General features: G+C 23.8%; 4 protein-coding genes across 4 annotated transcripts in view; 2 read left to right on the top strand and 2 right to left on the bottom strand.

The window, feature by feature from the left end:
* The first annotated feature begins 1,655 nt into the window (after positions 1-1,655).
* LOC126900508 (uncharacterized) lies at positions 1,656-6,100 on the top strand. The gene is made up of 5 exons (XM_050676275.1): positions 1,656-1,855; positions 1,933-2,133; positions 2,377-2,487; positions 5,265-5,423; positions 5,515-6,100. Exons 2-5 carry the CDS (start codon positions 1,988-1,990, stop codon positions 5,705-5,707), a joined length of 609 nt encoding a protein of 202 aa, XP_050532232.1. The 5' UTR covers positions 1,656-1,855; positions 1,933-1,987; the 3' UTR covers positions 5,708-6,100.
* LOC126900509 (mpv17-like protein) lies at positions 5,265-7,155 on the bottom strand. Its single transcript, XM_050676276.1, has 4 exons — positions 6,744-7,155; positions 6,562-6,656; positions 6,378-6,490; positions 5,265-6,313 (listed from the first exon to the last, which is right to left on the bottom strand). The coding sequence occupies exons 1-4, from the start codon at positions 6,870-6,872 to the stop codon at positions 6,087-6,089; spliced, it is 564 nt and encodes a 187-aa protein (XP_050532233.1). The 5' UTR covers positions 6,873-7,155; the 3' UTR covers positions 5,265-6,086.
* Positions 7,156-11,011: 3,856 nt separating this feature from the next.
* On the bottom strand, positions 11,012-13,679 carry LOC126900501 (zinc finger protein OZF-like). Its single transcript, XM_050676263.1, has 4 exons — positions 13,467-13,679; positions 12,161-12,792; positions 11,482-12,098; positions 11,012-11,405 (listed from the first exon to the last, which is right to left on the bottom strand). Exons 2-4 carry the CDS (start codon positions 12,789-12,791, stop codon positions 11,163-11,165), a joined length of 1,491 nt encoding a protein of 496 aa, XP_050532220.1. The 5' UTR covers position 12,792; positions 13,467-13,679; the 3' UTR covers positions 11,012-11,162.
* A 275-nt stretch (positions 13,680-13,954) lies between these two features.
* Positions 13,955-17,018, top strand: part of LOC126900502 (rab11 family-interacting protein 4) — a 16,530-nt gene continuing 13,466 nt past the window's right edge. The window contains exon 1 of the mRNA XM_050676265.1: positions 13,955-14,406. The gene's annotated coding sequence lies outside the window, so the exon portion shown is untranslated. The remainder of the gene's footprint in view (positions 14,407-17,018) is intronic.

Raw genomic sequence — 17,018 nt, 5'->3', positions numbered from 1 at the left:
TTGTGCTGATATATACATTTTTCAAAAAGTTATAGCATTTTTAAGTTGAAAATTTAAAATCGAAAATCGAAAATTTTAACACAAAAATAGTGTTTTTTTAACTACGGCAGCCGTTTAAATGTAGAAAAAAAAGTGTCGGGACAAATTTTTTTTTTTCATTTTGTAGTACATAAAATAAGCTTTAATTTGATATATGTTTAAAGGACGCAGTCTTTCCGGAACATTTTCAAAAACACATCTTAATAAAACCAATACCTTCTCAGCTTCGCATCGAAGCTAAAATTATATTTCTGGAGTCATTAGATACTGTCTGATATTTCTACTGTTATGTAAGAGATCAATTTTTAAACAATGAATGTGAACTTTTTATTATTAAACCAGTCTCTAGTACTATTTCAGAATATTAAATAAAAATTCTCGTTAGAACTCAAGATATTAAAGATAATGATTTTGAAGAACTTAAGCTGAAAACACTAAAAAATGTATTTATAAATTAATTGTTTAATAAAAAAAATATATTTGAAAAGTATTTAATGATCAACCATCATTTATTAACATTTTCATGGATATCATTTATTTTATCTCAAGCTTTATTTATAAAAAAATGTTTAGGTTTTTAAGAATAGTGAACATCTTATTTTCTATTTATAATATATATAAATATCAGCCAAACTGCATATAATAAAAATTTTTAAAAATATTACATATTATAATATAATTACATGTAATACATATATTATATTGATAATACATGTATAAATTATACTTTTTTAAAATTTAAGAAACCAGCTTAAAAAAATTTAGTATCGCCATTTTGTTGATCAGATTTTAATCAAAAATTTGGGAAGCAACATTTCTTGTTAATATTTTGTAGATAAATTACTAAAGCTTTTTAAAATTCGTGATAATTGGAATTTTTACGTTTATTTTATGATATCACAATTGTTGATATTTGTTATTAAGAAAAAAATAGAAGGAAACGAATCTATGTATGTATGCTAAATATTGGTCATAGGCACATTTTTTCCATAAAAATGATCATCGCTTTAAAACTTTAACAAAAAATTTTGATACCTAATTTTTTCCTAAGATTCACTTTATATAATAGCTATCTTGAAATTCTTTAAACTTATTTCTTAAATGTTTACAATTTTTTTTAAATAAATTTATAAATTATATCGATGACGCTCAATTTGAGGTGGATTAGGGGATAAATCCCCTAATGACATAACCTTTTTGATATTTTTGTATAATTTTAACTAAATATATTTTAAATATTTAAAAATTCTTAAATATGATAATTCAATGTAAAACTTATTAAGCTTAATTAAAATGAAAAATTATTAATTCTACAAATATGTAAGATAAAATTTTAAGTCTTGGTTATTATCTATATGTAAGTAGATTCAACGGTGGTGTACTATTCTAAAATAAATTTAAAATAGACTTATTAAAAATCCATTTATGCATAACATTGTTATGCTTACATTGACTTTGTTATAACATCTTGAAATAGTAATGAAAACAAAAAAACTCTGGGATCTTTTGGAATTACAAAATCTGGTAGCACTGTTAAATAATTTATCAAATTTACTTGTGGTTGGTTTACAAGAAAAACCGGGTTTCTTTATCATTAATTTTGAAGACCTTAAGTTTTTATACAGAATTATAGTTTTAATAGAATTACATAAATTGAATATTATCTTTAATAATAATTTTGATTACAAATGAGCTGGTTCAAAAAATCCACTCTCTTTATATTATATCCTTCCATAATGTGTTTTTACTATCATTCAAAATTTCCTCAATAACCATATATAAGTTTCGTTTATATTGTGTCATATGAATAGTCAAAGTAAAATTTTTAATTGTTTGAAAATTGTTATTAATTAATATTTCATTGATAATAATATTATATCATTTTATTTTTAGAATAATTTTATCCAAATCACTTTGTAATTTATGATATTTTACGGATTGTTCAACAATGTATGAATTGTTAAAGGAAATTTTGGAATGTATTGAGTACGTGTCTGACTCTGTGGAAAACCAAGTAGCAGAACTTTTAGAAACATGGGATCGTTGTTCACGGACATATGCTGGAGTTGTGGAAAAAATTAATGTTGCTTGGAAGTAAATAACATATTCAATAATTATTGTTTAAATCTAGTGAATTTTAATTTCTAGTTGGAAAATAAGAATTTAAAAACCTCAAATTTGAAAAAAATTGCTGTTTTGATTTAATTAATAATGAAATAACTTCAAAGTATTAAAATATTTCAAGTATTTTGTACTAAAATAAAATTTATATATTTTTGACAGAGCACCATTAGATATAGATTTATTAAATGAGTNAAATTTATTTATTTTTGACAGAGCACCATTAGATATAGATTTATTAAATGAGTTTCCTGATATAAGAATGAAAGTTGCAAAAAAACTTGAATGGTTAGGAAATGAACAACTTGGTATATTACAGTTATTTTTGTAAGTATACATAGTATATAGGAATATAGCTAAAAATTTATTTGTGAATTTAAAATTTTTTCCTTTTATTTCTCTCAAACAATCAGTTTATACCATTTTCTTGAAAGTTTTTAAATTTCTGACCTAAAAAATTCTCCTTTATATTTAGTTGGTGATATTTAAATATCAGTCTAAGTAGAAATTGAGCATTGTACATAATGCTGGTATATGTATACAAAACCCAAATTTTTTGTATTGTGCAGATAGTATATACTTAGTAGGACATTGTATGTTGTATACTATTAATATATATTGAATCCCACATTTTTTTTAATTACCTTGTATTTGAACTATTAATAAAATTGACTTTTTTAAAGGAATTTATAAATTTATTTCAGTTTTGTATATTATTAATGCTGTTTTGTAATCTTAGGGAGTTTGTTAATATGTTACATTTTTCATTGTTCATATTTGTCATTAATTCTATGGCCTTTTTGATGGCAAGTTACAGTTTTTTATTTCTATAAACCATAAAAAACAAATGGTTGATTATAGAAAAAATAATTTTGAACGGTAATTTTTTGAGATAACTTTGGAAAGTTTAAAAATTTTAAACTATTTTTAATTAAGTTTATCTTTAGTTAAGCAACATAAAAATATCTCGTGAGATATCTTTAACATGTTACACTACAATTTTGAAATAATATAAATATGTATAACAGTATCGACAGTTTATCAGATCTTATTAGAGTATGATTGTTGAGTATTTTTAACCTTAAGCCGAATTTCAAAACTAAATACAGTTAGGTTTATTTTGATATTGATTATAAGCGATAAAATTTAATGACATATATATCACAACTATCAACTCAAATATTAAACTGAAATAGTATATGAAAAAATAAACTTGTCTAATTTTATTTCTATTACATACAATATCATACAAGAAAATATTTAAAAGAGGTCACTAATCGCAATCAAATTAATAGAATGTTAATGTGCTCAGATCAGGTTATATCATTCATATTATGGAGTAATACTAAAATAAAAAATAATCAACAACTTATGATTAATGTAAAATATTAGTAATAAATTAGAAATAAAATATTTGTGTATAATATATGTCTTGTAAATAAAAAACAATTTTCTCTTAATGTAATCTTAATTGGTAAGTCACAAAAATCAAAAAAATAATTTTTTTTTTCAAGATTTTTTGTTTTAATAATGCTTGTATAAATTATTAACAAATATTAGCAACTAAAAATCATATGTAAATATTTTATAACCTGAAAGTATTTTCATCTTTGATCTTGATTCATAGAGCATATTTTTAGTAAAAAAAAAAAAAAAATTTATAATCTCAATTAAAAGTAGAATGAATAAAAAATTTTGTTATAAAGTTAAATTGTAGCTCTTTAAATTTAATTTTTACTGATGGACTCAATATGTTTACTTTTTCAGCTAAAACTTATTTTACAGGTCATTAATTAATAAAAAAATGATAATTTTTTCATGACAAAACTATGAAAACTCAATCATACAATTTATAGATAGGCCAAAAATGTATAACTTTTTGAAATTCTGATATTAAAAAAAATGTTTAGTAACTATAGCTTACCTAAAGTAGAATAAAAAAAATAGAATTTTGATCAGGTTTTTCATAAATTAGAATACTGTGAGGTTCCTTTGAAATTTGAACCTGACAACATTGACATCCTTTTTTATTTAATTTTTAGATAATAATACTATTAAATAAATTACATTATCATTAATCTGTTGATACCAATATCTAATAATTAATAAAAATGCATATAGCACTTATATGTTTTTTTTATGATCATGATACTTAAGTAAGATGTATTTCCATTACCTAGGATAAAATTCTAGATATACTGCTGATATAATCAGTCCAAATTTTATATACTCAGTTTTATTTATTTCAATTTCANTTACCTAGGATAAAATTCTAGATATACTGCTGATATAATCAGTCCAAATTTTATATACTTAGTTTTATTTATTTCAATTTCAAATAATATATTTAGTCTGGGCATTTTTACAAAACTAAGTTATAATTGTTATACAATGACCAGTTTATATTAGAAAATTTTTTAAAAATTTAAAAAGTGTAATATACTTTGTAATAACATTATTCTTTATACTTAATAGTCTTAGAAATTATTCTCATTTATCTTCAAAACTTGATACACCATTTCTTCAATCAGCTCTTTAAAAATAGCAACAGTGATAAAAGATAATTATCAAACTATAATAATACTACACTGAAAGTTAAAAAATAAAAAAAAAGGTAATATATGCACTACCCAGGCATTGCAAAATGCTCATTTTCTCACTTTGACTTTAACATGTTTATTAATTACTGAAATTTAGTGTATTTGCAGTTGTTAAAATGTTTATTTAAGAAGAAATACTGTAAAACTCTAACTGGTGACCCATAAACAATGGCTTATTTATAGGCCTAAAGTCCTTGAATTAAGCATTTTTTTTTTCATATAAATTATAAATTCTTTATAAATTTATGGGTTTTAGAATATTTTTTTTTATTTTAGTAGATATAGTTTAAATTGAAATTATTTCACTGGATATGTTTTTATACGGATGTTTCAAAATCACATAAATTCTGTGTATTGAAAAAAAAATTGTGATAATCTATATTTTAAGATTTATTTAATAAAATAAAAACTTTGAAAAAAATACATTATGTCACATAAGATGCTCTCTAACAAAAGTTATCCTTTTATATATCAATTAATATTTTTTGTTCAAATTTTCAATAGGAATCGTTTTTATCAAATTAATGAATGTTTGAAAAAAAAGTTAGATAACATTAATCTCAAGCTTGAGCATATATCTTTTGAAAATCATATGGAAATTAAACATACAGTACGTGATCATACATTATGGTTAGAAGAATGTTGGGTGATTCTGCATTGTTTGTAAGTAAATAGTATAATATTATATATATTATTAAATATTTGAATTATAATTATGTTTATCATAGTAATTATATTAAATAAATTTGTTTAGATTCATGCAACTAGAATTCTCAATTATTTCTTTAAAACCTAATGATGAAGATTCTGCAAAAAAAATGGTTGAAGCTGCAAAACAAGATGAAAAAGATAAATACTCTATTAATAAAATTAATATGTACAAACAGAGTTGTATAAGTTTATTAAAATTTTTAGAAAATCAAAATAAAATAAAATTAATTATGTGAAAATGTAAATATTAATTAGTACAATGTGTATATAATAAAAGTCATGTTTACTTCTATGTTTTAAAACAAAAATTTTATGTTATTTATATTTGTTTAACGTCTTCTAATAGCTATTGCCTGTGCTTAAAAAAACAGAAAAACCTACTTAGCCCTGTGTAGAGGGATTGAACACTTTGTACTAAATCACAACATGTAACTAGCTAAACTAGGTAAGTCACTTACCTAATTATTTAATTTTTTTTAAAGTGCTATTTATTTTTATGTAATATTAATATTGAAACAGTCTTGTGTATTAAACTGTAAGTATGAACTATGAAGTCATGTAGCAAACTTGTGTGTCACATAAAGTATTCTATATTTTCTTTTGTATAATAAAGAATCATTGCTCTTTCACAGTGTTGTAGTCATTTCTTTTAATCCAACATAGCATGTTAATCCAAATAAATGAACAGGTTCCCACATAAATAACTCTAGCAGGCGGTGGAACCATTAAAAAGTTAATGGCTTGTGCAGGTAACCAAAACACACAGCTGGTTTTGAATGTTGGAATGAATTTTTGTCTACATTCTTCTAATAGATCTTTTTTACCCTCCATTAAACTCATGCCTTTAAAGAAAAATCGTTAAAAAAAATTTTTTGGTTGAAGAAATATAGTAAAATTTATACTTACTAACATAAAAAATAACATATAGAGGTGGAGTCATAAGGAATTGATCCAAAAGCATTTTTTTTACAATAATTTTTGGTGCTGTACCCACAAATGCTTTGTCCAACCACTTATACCTAAATATTGTTAACCAATTAATACCTGTTACTTAAAATGTAACATATTCTTTTGAAAATATAGCATTTACCAGAAATATAAAATGTTAGGACTAATTAATGTGCCAATTACTGCATAACGACCCAAAACTTCTTTATCTATGGGTTTTGGAGGTTCTGTCTTATTCTTAAATAATTTTTCGTTGTGCATCAGATACAAAGACTTATTATTTTATTTTCAATTATTTAAATCGATGTTAAAATTATACTTTACCAATATTCTTTTAGTAATGATTTGTTGAGACAATTCAGCTCCAACACACATTGTTCCGTAAACAGTTGAATTAGCCAACATGGGATATTTTTTAAATGTCTCTTTAATTAATGTTAAAACCTTTGACATTTTTATTAGAAAAATAGTTTTATTCCAATAAAGAAGTTAAAATAAAATTAGATTAAATTAGACAGTATTATTTCAATTCGTTTGTTATTGTATTTCTAATCTTAATTATAAACATTTGTTTTTTTATATATATTTTAGTAATATCAAAGTTATATGTACTATTTTGTTCACTGGTCTAATAAGTAGTGTTAAGCTAAATGTTTAATATTCTATATGTATTTGAAAGTTCCCCCACGTTTTTCATAGGTTTCGTTGCTGTACATATCAAACTACAATATTCAAATGAATGGATCCGCTGTCGGTTTAAATTTCGAGGCCACTTCATTTTATGTAATATTAATATATGCTAAGTATTCAATATAGATATTAATTTATAGTTCTTTATAGATAACATAACTCAAATGTGTCTTACCGATCTAAGCTGTACTTCATAAAATTTTACACGTTCGATGTTATATAAATAATTCTGATTTTTTAAACACTTTCTAATTATTTTACCATAATTCTCACTGTTATTCTACATTAAAATTTTTTTATTTAAATCTAAATTTAATGATTCAATCATTATATTAAAACCCAAGTCAATCTATAACTAATAAATTATAACTAAGAGTTTTATCTGTAGTTTAGTTAAAACCATGGACGTTCTGGTTTGAACATAATATTTTATTGGCTTATTAAAACTTTCTCCTTTCTGGTAGGCATAGGCACAATTGTTTTTTCATTATTTTATAATCTGTACAAATTTTCACAGTAAGTTAACAATGAGTTATTGACTTAAGATTAGTTCCCATTAGAGTCGCCTACTGATTAAGTTTTTTTTAATATTTAGTTATTATTAAAATATTAGATATATAAAAAGTCTATGAGTAGTTCATTTTGACAATGTAACAATGAAAATAATTTATTATTTCATGTACATACAAGTTTTCGGCATCAGTTTGTATCACTGAATTAACAAGTAAGGTATTAGAACCTAATTCTTATATGATTTGATTGGGGTTGAAATTTAATTTTTTTGGAATTGAATGTAATGTAAATTTGCTGTAGTGTCAGTTAAATTTATGTTGAAGTCAACTGTAGTAACATAATAGAAACCAAGGCACACCAGTTATGTCTAAGGCAGATATATTGAAGAACTTCTATTTTTCCCTTATTACAGCTCTTTTCTGAACCCCAAATAACCAGAGTAGTTGAAGTAATGTTTTTTAAAAAATAATTTTGGAGAATAGAGAAATATTTGAGCCAAATAGTAGGCGCAATTTCAACATTTTTGGAGTGGCTTATTATATCTAATTACCCGTCTAAAATTATTTTTTTTTAATATTACATATAATTTTTTGAAATTTTGGAAGAGCAAAGTCATTCCAACCCTAATTTGCACTATCACTACTAGCGACTGATGAATTGACAATAAAAAATTATTATTGCGAACGTAGTAAACAATCTAACACTAAAACAAAAAAACCTAACCATCGTGGTCAGACGACTCAACTACGTAGCTTTATGCTACATACGTGTTATTCATCAGCCTCAGTACTTGGTTGTCCGGCCTTCTGTATCAAGGTAAGAGTTAGTTCATTCCTTTAAACGTCCTTTAAATTTTCTTTCGTCCTCTACATTTAATAGTACCTATGTCTTGCACCTCGTACTTTGTTATATTCCTTACCTAGTACACTTGGTATTTTTGTTTTCCACTTTGTCTGCACCTCATATCTAGTTGTTACCCTTATTTCCTTTCTATGACAACGGACTTTGACACCCATACTTAATCAGGAGTGTAAACGGAGCACAGTGACTATTGTGTGATCACATGTACGTAAATACAGCTCAACCTCATCATCATCTTCGTATACTCAACTCATCCTTATCTTCCCTTAATGGTTCCCTGGCAAATATTTTCTCATAAAAATACTTACAAGCATCGGATTTTTTTATGTATTAACTTTCTCAATTTGAGGACCTTAAAGTCTCCTTTTGACTTCAATAATGATGTTACCATGGAAGACAATTATCACTTTACAATACGGGCACTCTATTATTTAATTTTCAGGACATTAAGAAAAAGAGGTATAATTAACAACCAAACTGTTTTATTTTTGAATATGCGATTTTTTTGTGATATTCATTTTTCTTCGTTTAAAGTTATTTAGTGATAATTATTGAATATACGTAAATTTTTGAAGAATAGTGTGCTTATGGAGATCTAAAGGTATGGACCTCTCTCATTTTTATAAAAAAATTTTAACTGGGTTGATGAAGTGAAGCTTCTAAAGTGAACTTTATATTCAGGATATTACCATATCCTTCTACCTATGAGAAATTCTTAAATACGTCTTTTATTCCAGGAGTCATGTTATATAACTTTACTTGTACTGTCTTTCAAACACTGATATTTATAAATTTATACCAGGGTTATTAAAAACAGATTTTTTTTAATAAAAACCTGTTTAAAACACAAATAAACAACTTAAAACGTTTTATAAGACTAGTGTCAATTTTGGACATTTTGGTTTTTTCAACATTTTGTGTTTAAAATATAACAATCCTGATTTATACAGAGTGAACGAATAAGTATAAAATAGGTTATGGTGAGGTAAGATAACAAGGTTAAACTTTTGTGATTTTTCCAGACTTCTGTGAATGGATTTCAAATCTGAAATTTGAATGGGAACTACTTCAGTGTCTAGACTAATTCTACAAATATTTTCAATCATATTTTTAATCTTCTAAGGAGCAAAATATGAAGTGTCCTGAAAATTGTAATTTTTTTTGTCTTTCTATAATTATGGGAAAGATGACGAAAATGGTTGTAAAATAAATGGGTCCTAATGAATTAAATTGAATAATACTTTTATAATATTTAAGAGAGAAATTTGAACAAATTTTCTTAATATAATAATGTCAAGTCTTGATGTTCAAAAATTACATAAAATATGGTAAATATAAATTTCTAATCACAACTAAAATTAACGTGAGCGCTCGTGCATTAGTGGGTAACAAAATATATTGTATAAGACTTTTATGCTAATAAGGATGTGTTGTTATGTATGATTTATTTTGATAAATACTGAATTCTTCATCTTACTCTACTCATTTTTCAAAAACCATAGAATATTTTTGTTTATAATTTATTATATTATTATATTTAACTTTTAATATTTAGCCATTATTTCAACAAAATTTAAGCCTTTATTCATAAATTCACTGCTAAATATTTTATTACGTCCTATTAGTTATAAATTTACTTTTAAACATAACACATCCTTTGTAGGGGTCAGAGAATGTCAGATTAAATTAATATGGTTAATTGTCGAGCTCATGTAGCAGATATAGATTTATAAATTAAAAAATCATAATTTTTCTAATAAATATCAAGTTTTTGCACAAACGTGTATATTATTAAAAAAAAAGTATTTAATTTTGAATTTGTGTTTCAACATTAATTTTTAAATATATAAAATTCTTATTACTTTTTGACGTGTGTTTAAATTTAAATGCGTTTTTCTAATTGATGCATGCAGTTTTTAAATCAGCTAAATATAACTTATACTTCAAACTTTTAAATATTTTTATGAACCAAAAAAAGATTTAAAAAGGATTATGTAAGAAAAATAATTTTCTATGACTAGTTATAATTTTGTTAGTAATTAAATATTTTTGCAAACATTGCAATACAAACCAAATTTTATGAAAATACAAAAAAAAATTTTTAAGAAAATGATGTTTTAACTGTTATTAAAACTACACACTTCAATTATGTTTCTAAGATACATTCTTAGGTACATATTTCAGCAAAGAATGTGTTGTTCCTGTAGGGGATTATGATGCAAATGTTTTTAAGAGTATAAGATAAATATATAATAATAGTAGATGTATAATATATATTATTATAAAATAATAATCTTTTGGGTAATTTCAAACATCATTTACAAATTGTAAAATAATTTATACCAAAAAAAAATAATTGTTAACATTATGCATTCAAATATAACCTATAATGTATATAATTAAAACTCTGTTTTAAAATATAAAATATAAAAGATATTTTCATTTTGTAATTTATTATTTATTCAAATAAATTTGTATGTATACCTTATTTGAACAAATGAAGTATTGTATACACAAATTGCAATTAATTTATTAAGTAGATTTATAGAATAGTTCAAATTTTTTTGTATAGTTTACAACACCTATAAAATTTTATTTGATTTTAAAATACTTTCATACATCTTTAATTATTAAGATCTATCTGAGAAAAAAAAATCATAAATTTAAACAATTTATTTTTTAACTAATTGTTGTTATAGTAATACTAATATTATGAGATATTCTAAGATGTTCTTTCATTTGAAGTTTTGAGTTAAATTTTTCTTCACAAATTTCACAGTCATAAAAATCTTTTTTTCCATGAATCTTACGTTCATGAGACCTTAGGATAGAAAACTGAATAAACGTACCACCACAGATATTGCATTGATAATCTCCACCATGAGTATTTAAATGGGTTTTTAAAGATGCACAGCTACCAACCTAAAGAGAATTTTTTATAATAATAAGTGAAATAAAAAATATACATATTACTGATTTAAATAAGCTTAAAGAATACCTGTACAGGACATAAGTGGCATTTATAAGGTTTATCTTCACTATGAGTTACAAGGTGGTTTTTTAAAGTGCTTTGTTGAGCAAATTTTCTATTGCAAATGTTACACTCAAAGTTTTTTTCTCCGCTATGAGTACGTTGATGAGTTATGAGTGTGCTAAGGTGTGTAAAAGATTTATCACACTCAACACAAGCATATGGCTTGTCACCAGTATGAGAATCTAAATGATATTTTAAACTATTGTACCATTGAAATTCTTTATCACAAATTTGACATTGGTAACGTTTTTGTTTACTATGTTTGTGCATATGTTTGTTCAAATAGCGGCGATTTTTGAACTGCAACTCACAATGATCACACTTATAAGGTCGGTCACTTGTATGAACATCACCATGCAGTTTTAATTTATACTGACATGTGAATTTTTTACTACATATTTTACATTCAAAAGGTTTTTCTCCAGTATGAGTTCGGATATGTTCTTTGAATCTTGAAAACTGTGTAAGTATTTTATTACACAATGTGCATTCATAATATTTTTCACCTGATTCTGTGTATAGAGCCCAAACTGTTCCAGGTTTTGGACTATCATAATGAACTTTTAAATGTGTTCTTATTCCTGTAAAATAAGATAATTATTGATAAAACTTAAATAGGAATGATAAAATAAAATATTGAAACCTCTTTTTGTATTATAAACTTTGCCACATAAGTCACACTCAAATTCAATTTGGTCACAATTATCTCTTTTATGTCGATTTAAATGATCGGCTCTTGAAAACTTATGTCCACAACGTTCACAATGAAATGGTTTATCTCCTGAATGGCTCATTTTATGATATTGAAGATTTCTAGCTTGTTTAAAGAGTTTATCACAGATATTGCACTGATATTGAATGATATTATGTTCTTTTTCATTGTGATCTTTTAATTCTTTAGAAGTATTAAATTTTTTACAGCAAATATTACAAGCACAGACTAACTTTTTAGCATTTTGTTTTTGATGACGTTGCAAATGAACAATAGCCAAAGAGGGAAAATTATAGTGTTTGTCACAAATCGAACACTTAAATACTCTTTTTAATTTTGTTTGCTTATTAATATTTAAGGGTAGAGGTTGACAATCGTGAAACTCTTTATCTGTATTAAATGTCAGATCACATCTTAAACATTTAAAAACATTATAAAATACAGGGTTTTTTTTTAAAAACCCGTTTAAATCTTCAATGGCATCTAAATTAATATTATCAATCAACAGTGACTTCTCTTCAGCTGAAGTTGATAAAATAGGCTCTATTGAAACCTCGACCATACTTAAAACAAAAAAGAAAATATAAATAATTATTAATAATCAATTATTTTTCTAGCTAAGGACTATTAATGACAATATATAAAACATATTTATCTAAGCAAAAAGATAGGAAAAGACCAATAAAAAAAAAAAAATATTAAATTAGTTTAGATTACATGTTTTGGAATATGTACTAGAGTATCCTACATCATTTCACAAAAAATAAAAGAATTCATTCTATTTAAATAATGAAATAATTATGACATGAATCTTTTTAAGATCCAATATCTTGATTAATTTTAATACCTTAAATTATTTTCATGTAAAATTTTTGTTAATTCTTTATTTTCCAAATTTTAAAATTTCAATTTTTCATTAAATCATTAAATTGATTAATTTCCTAAAAATATTAATTTTTAATATTCAAACTTTTTTATTTTTAAGTTTCATCATTATTTTAGGCATAATTAGGAAGGTCTAGAAGGAACTTGTTCTCTTTAATTTTGTCACAGCCCTCCCAAAATTTACATGAAAATTTATATAGAAATATTTTTAAGGACGGTAAATGTTATGTTAGATTGCAAGAAATTTTGTTTGGATTATCTATTTTTTAATGACATTTAATTTTTATAATAAACTTTACAAATCACTTATAATACAAAAAAAAATTGGCTGTATACAAATATAGAAACTTACATTTGTAGAGTAATGATGATTAAGAATAATGTATAGTTGAGAACAGTTAAAAAATTATTTTAACTAATAAAAATTTTTTACATTTTATAATGAACACCAACAAAATTGGTCATTGATAACCAATTTACAGCCAAGCTGTACATAAAAATTAATTAAACGGAAAATTTCAAATTTAAATAAAATTTTACTTCAGTATATAGTAAAAAATTATGTAACATGTAATATGATTATATTACAGATAAGTTTTATATTATCTATATATTATCTTATTCAATAATTTACATAAAAACATTGGGAGTTATCAAATTGATAACATTCAGTCTGACCGCTATCGAGTACATAAGAAATGTAAAATATGAATCATCTGTATTTTAATGTTCACCAACAGTAGATTGAAAATATATTTTATTTTAGTATTCACACACACTGTAAAATGAAAGGTGTAAACAAAAAATACAGGTGAATTACAGGTAATACAAGTCATAACATCCTACACAGGTGAAATGTCTGTTGTTATTGCTGCATAATTGCCGTCGTCGTAGTAGTTTTGGATCTCTTTTGTTTTTTTTTTTTTTTAAGTCATTTAAATGATGATCACAAACATATGTTGATCATCTACTACTGCGGTGGCGGCATCATAGGTTTAGTTAATATTTAAATAATTTAATGAGTGAAATCTAGTATTCTGTGTTTTATCCATAATTTTTTTTATTTTTTTACAGTATTAATTTTCAACTGTATTATTTTATTAATTAATCGAAGTATTCTAGCTAAATAATTGTATAGTTCTATAAACGTCGCATACTGTTATTATTTAGTTATATTTTTTGAAAATGTTAGTGTTATTTATTAAGCCATCCAATATTGCACAGCATATGGAGATGAGAATTTTGGTGAAGCTTTAGCCTTACATTCTGTTACAATTTCATGATACCCAAAGGTATTTATTTGTTTAAATACTAATGAATAATTAATTTTAATTTTATGTCTTAATAATTAAAAAAATTATTGAAATCTATGATTTAGAGTTTGAATAATCACATATTTTAGCATTCTGATGACCATTCAAAATAATAGTTTTTGCTTATTTTAAAGATTATTTATATTTATTTATAAAGCAATAGTATATAGATTATAGTTTTATTACACCTTCATTCAGATTCCTAAAATTACAATAATCATAGAAATACTATAAACAGTGGCATTTTGGGGTATATACCGACTAACAATGTTTTTAATTAATGTATATTCTAGAATAATCATACCTATATACTATTTATATTGAAGGGTATATGTTCACAAAAAAATTTACAGGGTGATTCATTAACTATACCTAACATATTATCTCTGAAAATATAAGAGTTATCTTTTTTTTATGTGTCTTGGGCTGCTCAGTGAGTAAAATTACATTTTTATGATCATCCCTTATGCTTTAAATCAGTATCAACATTCCATTTTCAAATAGTAACCCTATTTTTTTTATATAATCAGATTAGATTTAGTTTTAAAAAAAAAATTTTTGTTTTATTCAGTTATCAGCACGGTATGATTCATTAAAGTTTAAGGGACGTGAGTATTACTCATGTTAGAGAGGAGCAAGCGTACCTCAGTTTTTCACGTTACAATATAATAAATATGTATGTTACTGTATTTAACAAACTACTGTTTTATTTGTTAAATCTCCTAAACTTTAAATAGTGATATCTCATTTAGAATTTATTAAAATCAATTTTTTTTTCGAGAAATTTTTTTTTATGCTAAACATGATTAATAAAAAAAAAAATTGGATTGCTATTTGAAAAACTAAAGTTGATATTGATTTAAGGGTTCAGGGATGGTAAAGATGGAATCTTTAGTTTTCTTTTTAAGTAACTCAACAAAGATTTATAACAAATAAAAAAATTACATATATGATATCACTAATTTTAAAAAGTTGTGAGGCATAGTATGGTAGACCATAAGTATATCATGGTTGTGATTCAAAATAAATTAAAATTTATAACAACACTTATGCAACTATTAAAAAAAAACTTTTTGGAGATACATATTTTTATTTTGACAATGACTAAAAATGTATAAACATACTAACGAAATGTGACTTTATTAATAATTGCCAATGTCATAGTTTCTGTGTGCTTTAATCAGCTATAAAATGATAGATATTTTTTCTGTATATTTATAAAGGAAGAAATAGGATAGATTGTATGTACACTTTTGTTTAAGCTAAGTAACTTGTTCTTATACATGTGTGTTTAGCTGAAAGAAATATAATTGACTTTAATTACTATGCCTTATCTATGAATTACAAACTATAAATTTGGTCTGTTAAAAACTAATTATACAAAATTAGCTCTGGCAAATTGCTAATTGATATAGTTAATCACTTTGATGTTAAAAGAAAAATGCTTTTATTTTACTATAGGAAAACTTTTACATTTATAAGCTTGTGAAGTCTATAAAGTATATAGGTTTGATTGAAGTTGAATATTAGTATAATTTAGTTACTACATTTATACGAAACAATAATCATTGTACAACTCAACCCAACTATAGGAATTAAACAAATATAGAGTTAAACAAGTAAATATTAACAATATTTTACTGATTTCTAAGTTATAGATAATTAAATTTTTTAAATATTTAGATTATTATGTGTGACAAAAATAAACAATTTTATATAAATGTGAACTTAAAATATTTAAAGTACTAATTTTATATACATAATTCGACTTTTATCCATCTGAAACTCATCATACAAGTTAAAATATACAAAGGTTAGAATTATGACTTGGTACTCGCTTTATAAGTCTGACTTTTTTTTTAGCTATTATCTGTTGTCCACCTGATTTTACACAATACATAAAATGTATGTTATTTAATAGAAACAGATTTATTAAAGATATTATGTATGTTCAAAGAAAATATTACCTGTTCCTTATAACCCTAGATTACTATGGACTGTACTGTAATCAGAAGCGTTCTCATGATATTGTTTTGAGGGTTTAACAAAACGTTATTTTTACTAGTACCTCAAAAAAAAAATTCGTGTATAATTATTTTCATTGCGAGTGAACAATCATCCTGTTAGTATCAAGATAAAAAACATTCTATCTAGAGTTATTTAAATTATAAAATCAAACTTTTCGAAGAGCCTGTTCAAATTTCGTAATATTTTATTAGAAATTATTATAAACGTAATGTTGGAATAAAATTCTGAATTTTTTTATTACAAATATAATATGTGTTGAAACACATTATTAGTTATGAAAATACAAAAGTTTTTAGTTGCTAGGTTTTTTTTTTTTTTTTTTTAATTCCACATTATCTAGCATATTTATGTCATGCGTTTATTTTTGATCAGATCTAATATAATTATTATTTATAAGCCATTAAATATCGTAGTATAAATATAGTAATGTTTTATTAATAACTAGATATAATCAAAGAAATGCGAGGCTATTTTTTTTTTTTTGCAATCAGTGACTTTAAAATTTATTAATATTATAATTTCTTTATTCTACATCTGACAATTTTTTTTTTTTTTTTTTTTTT

This window comes from Daktulosphaira vitifoliae, unplaced genomic scaffold, assembly GCF_025091365.1.
Source record: "Daktulosphaira vitifoliae isolate Bord-2020 unplaced genomic scaffold, ASM2509136v1 Scaffold_3, whole genome shotgun sequence".
Lineage (NCBI taxonomy): Eukaryota > Metazoa > Arthropoda > Insecta > Hemiptera > Phylloxeridae > Daktulosphaira > Daktulosphaira vitifoliae.
The sequence above is the reverse complement of the archived record's forward strand: the minus strand, read 5'-3'. Positions and strand labels throughout refer to the sequence as shown.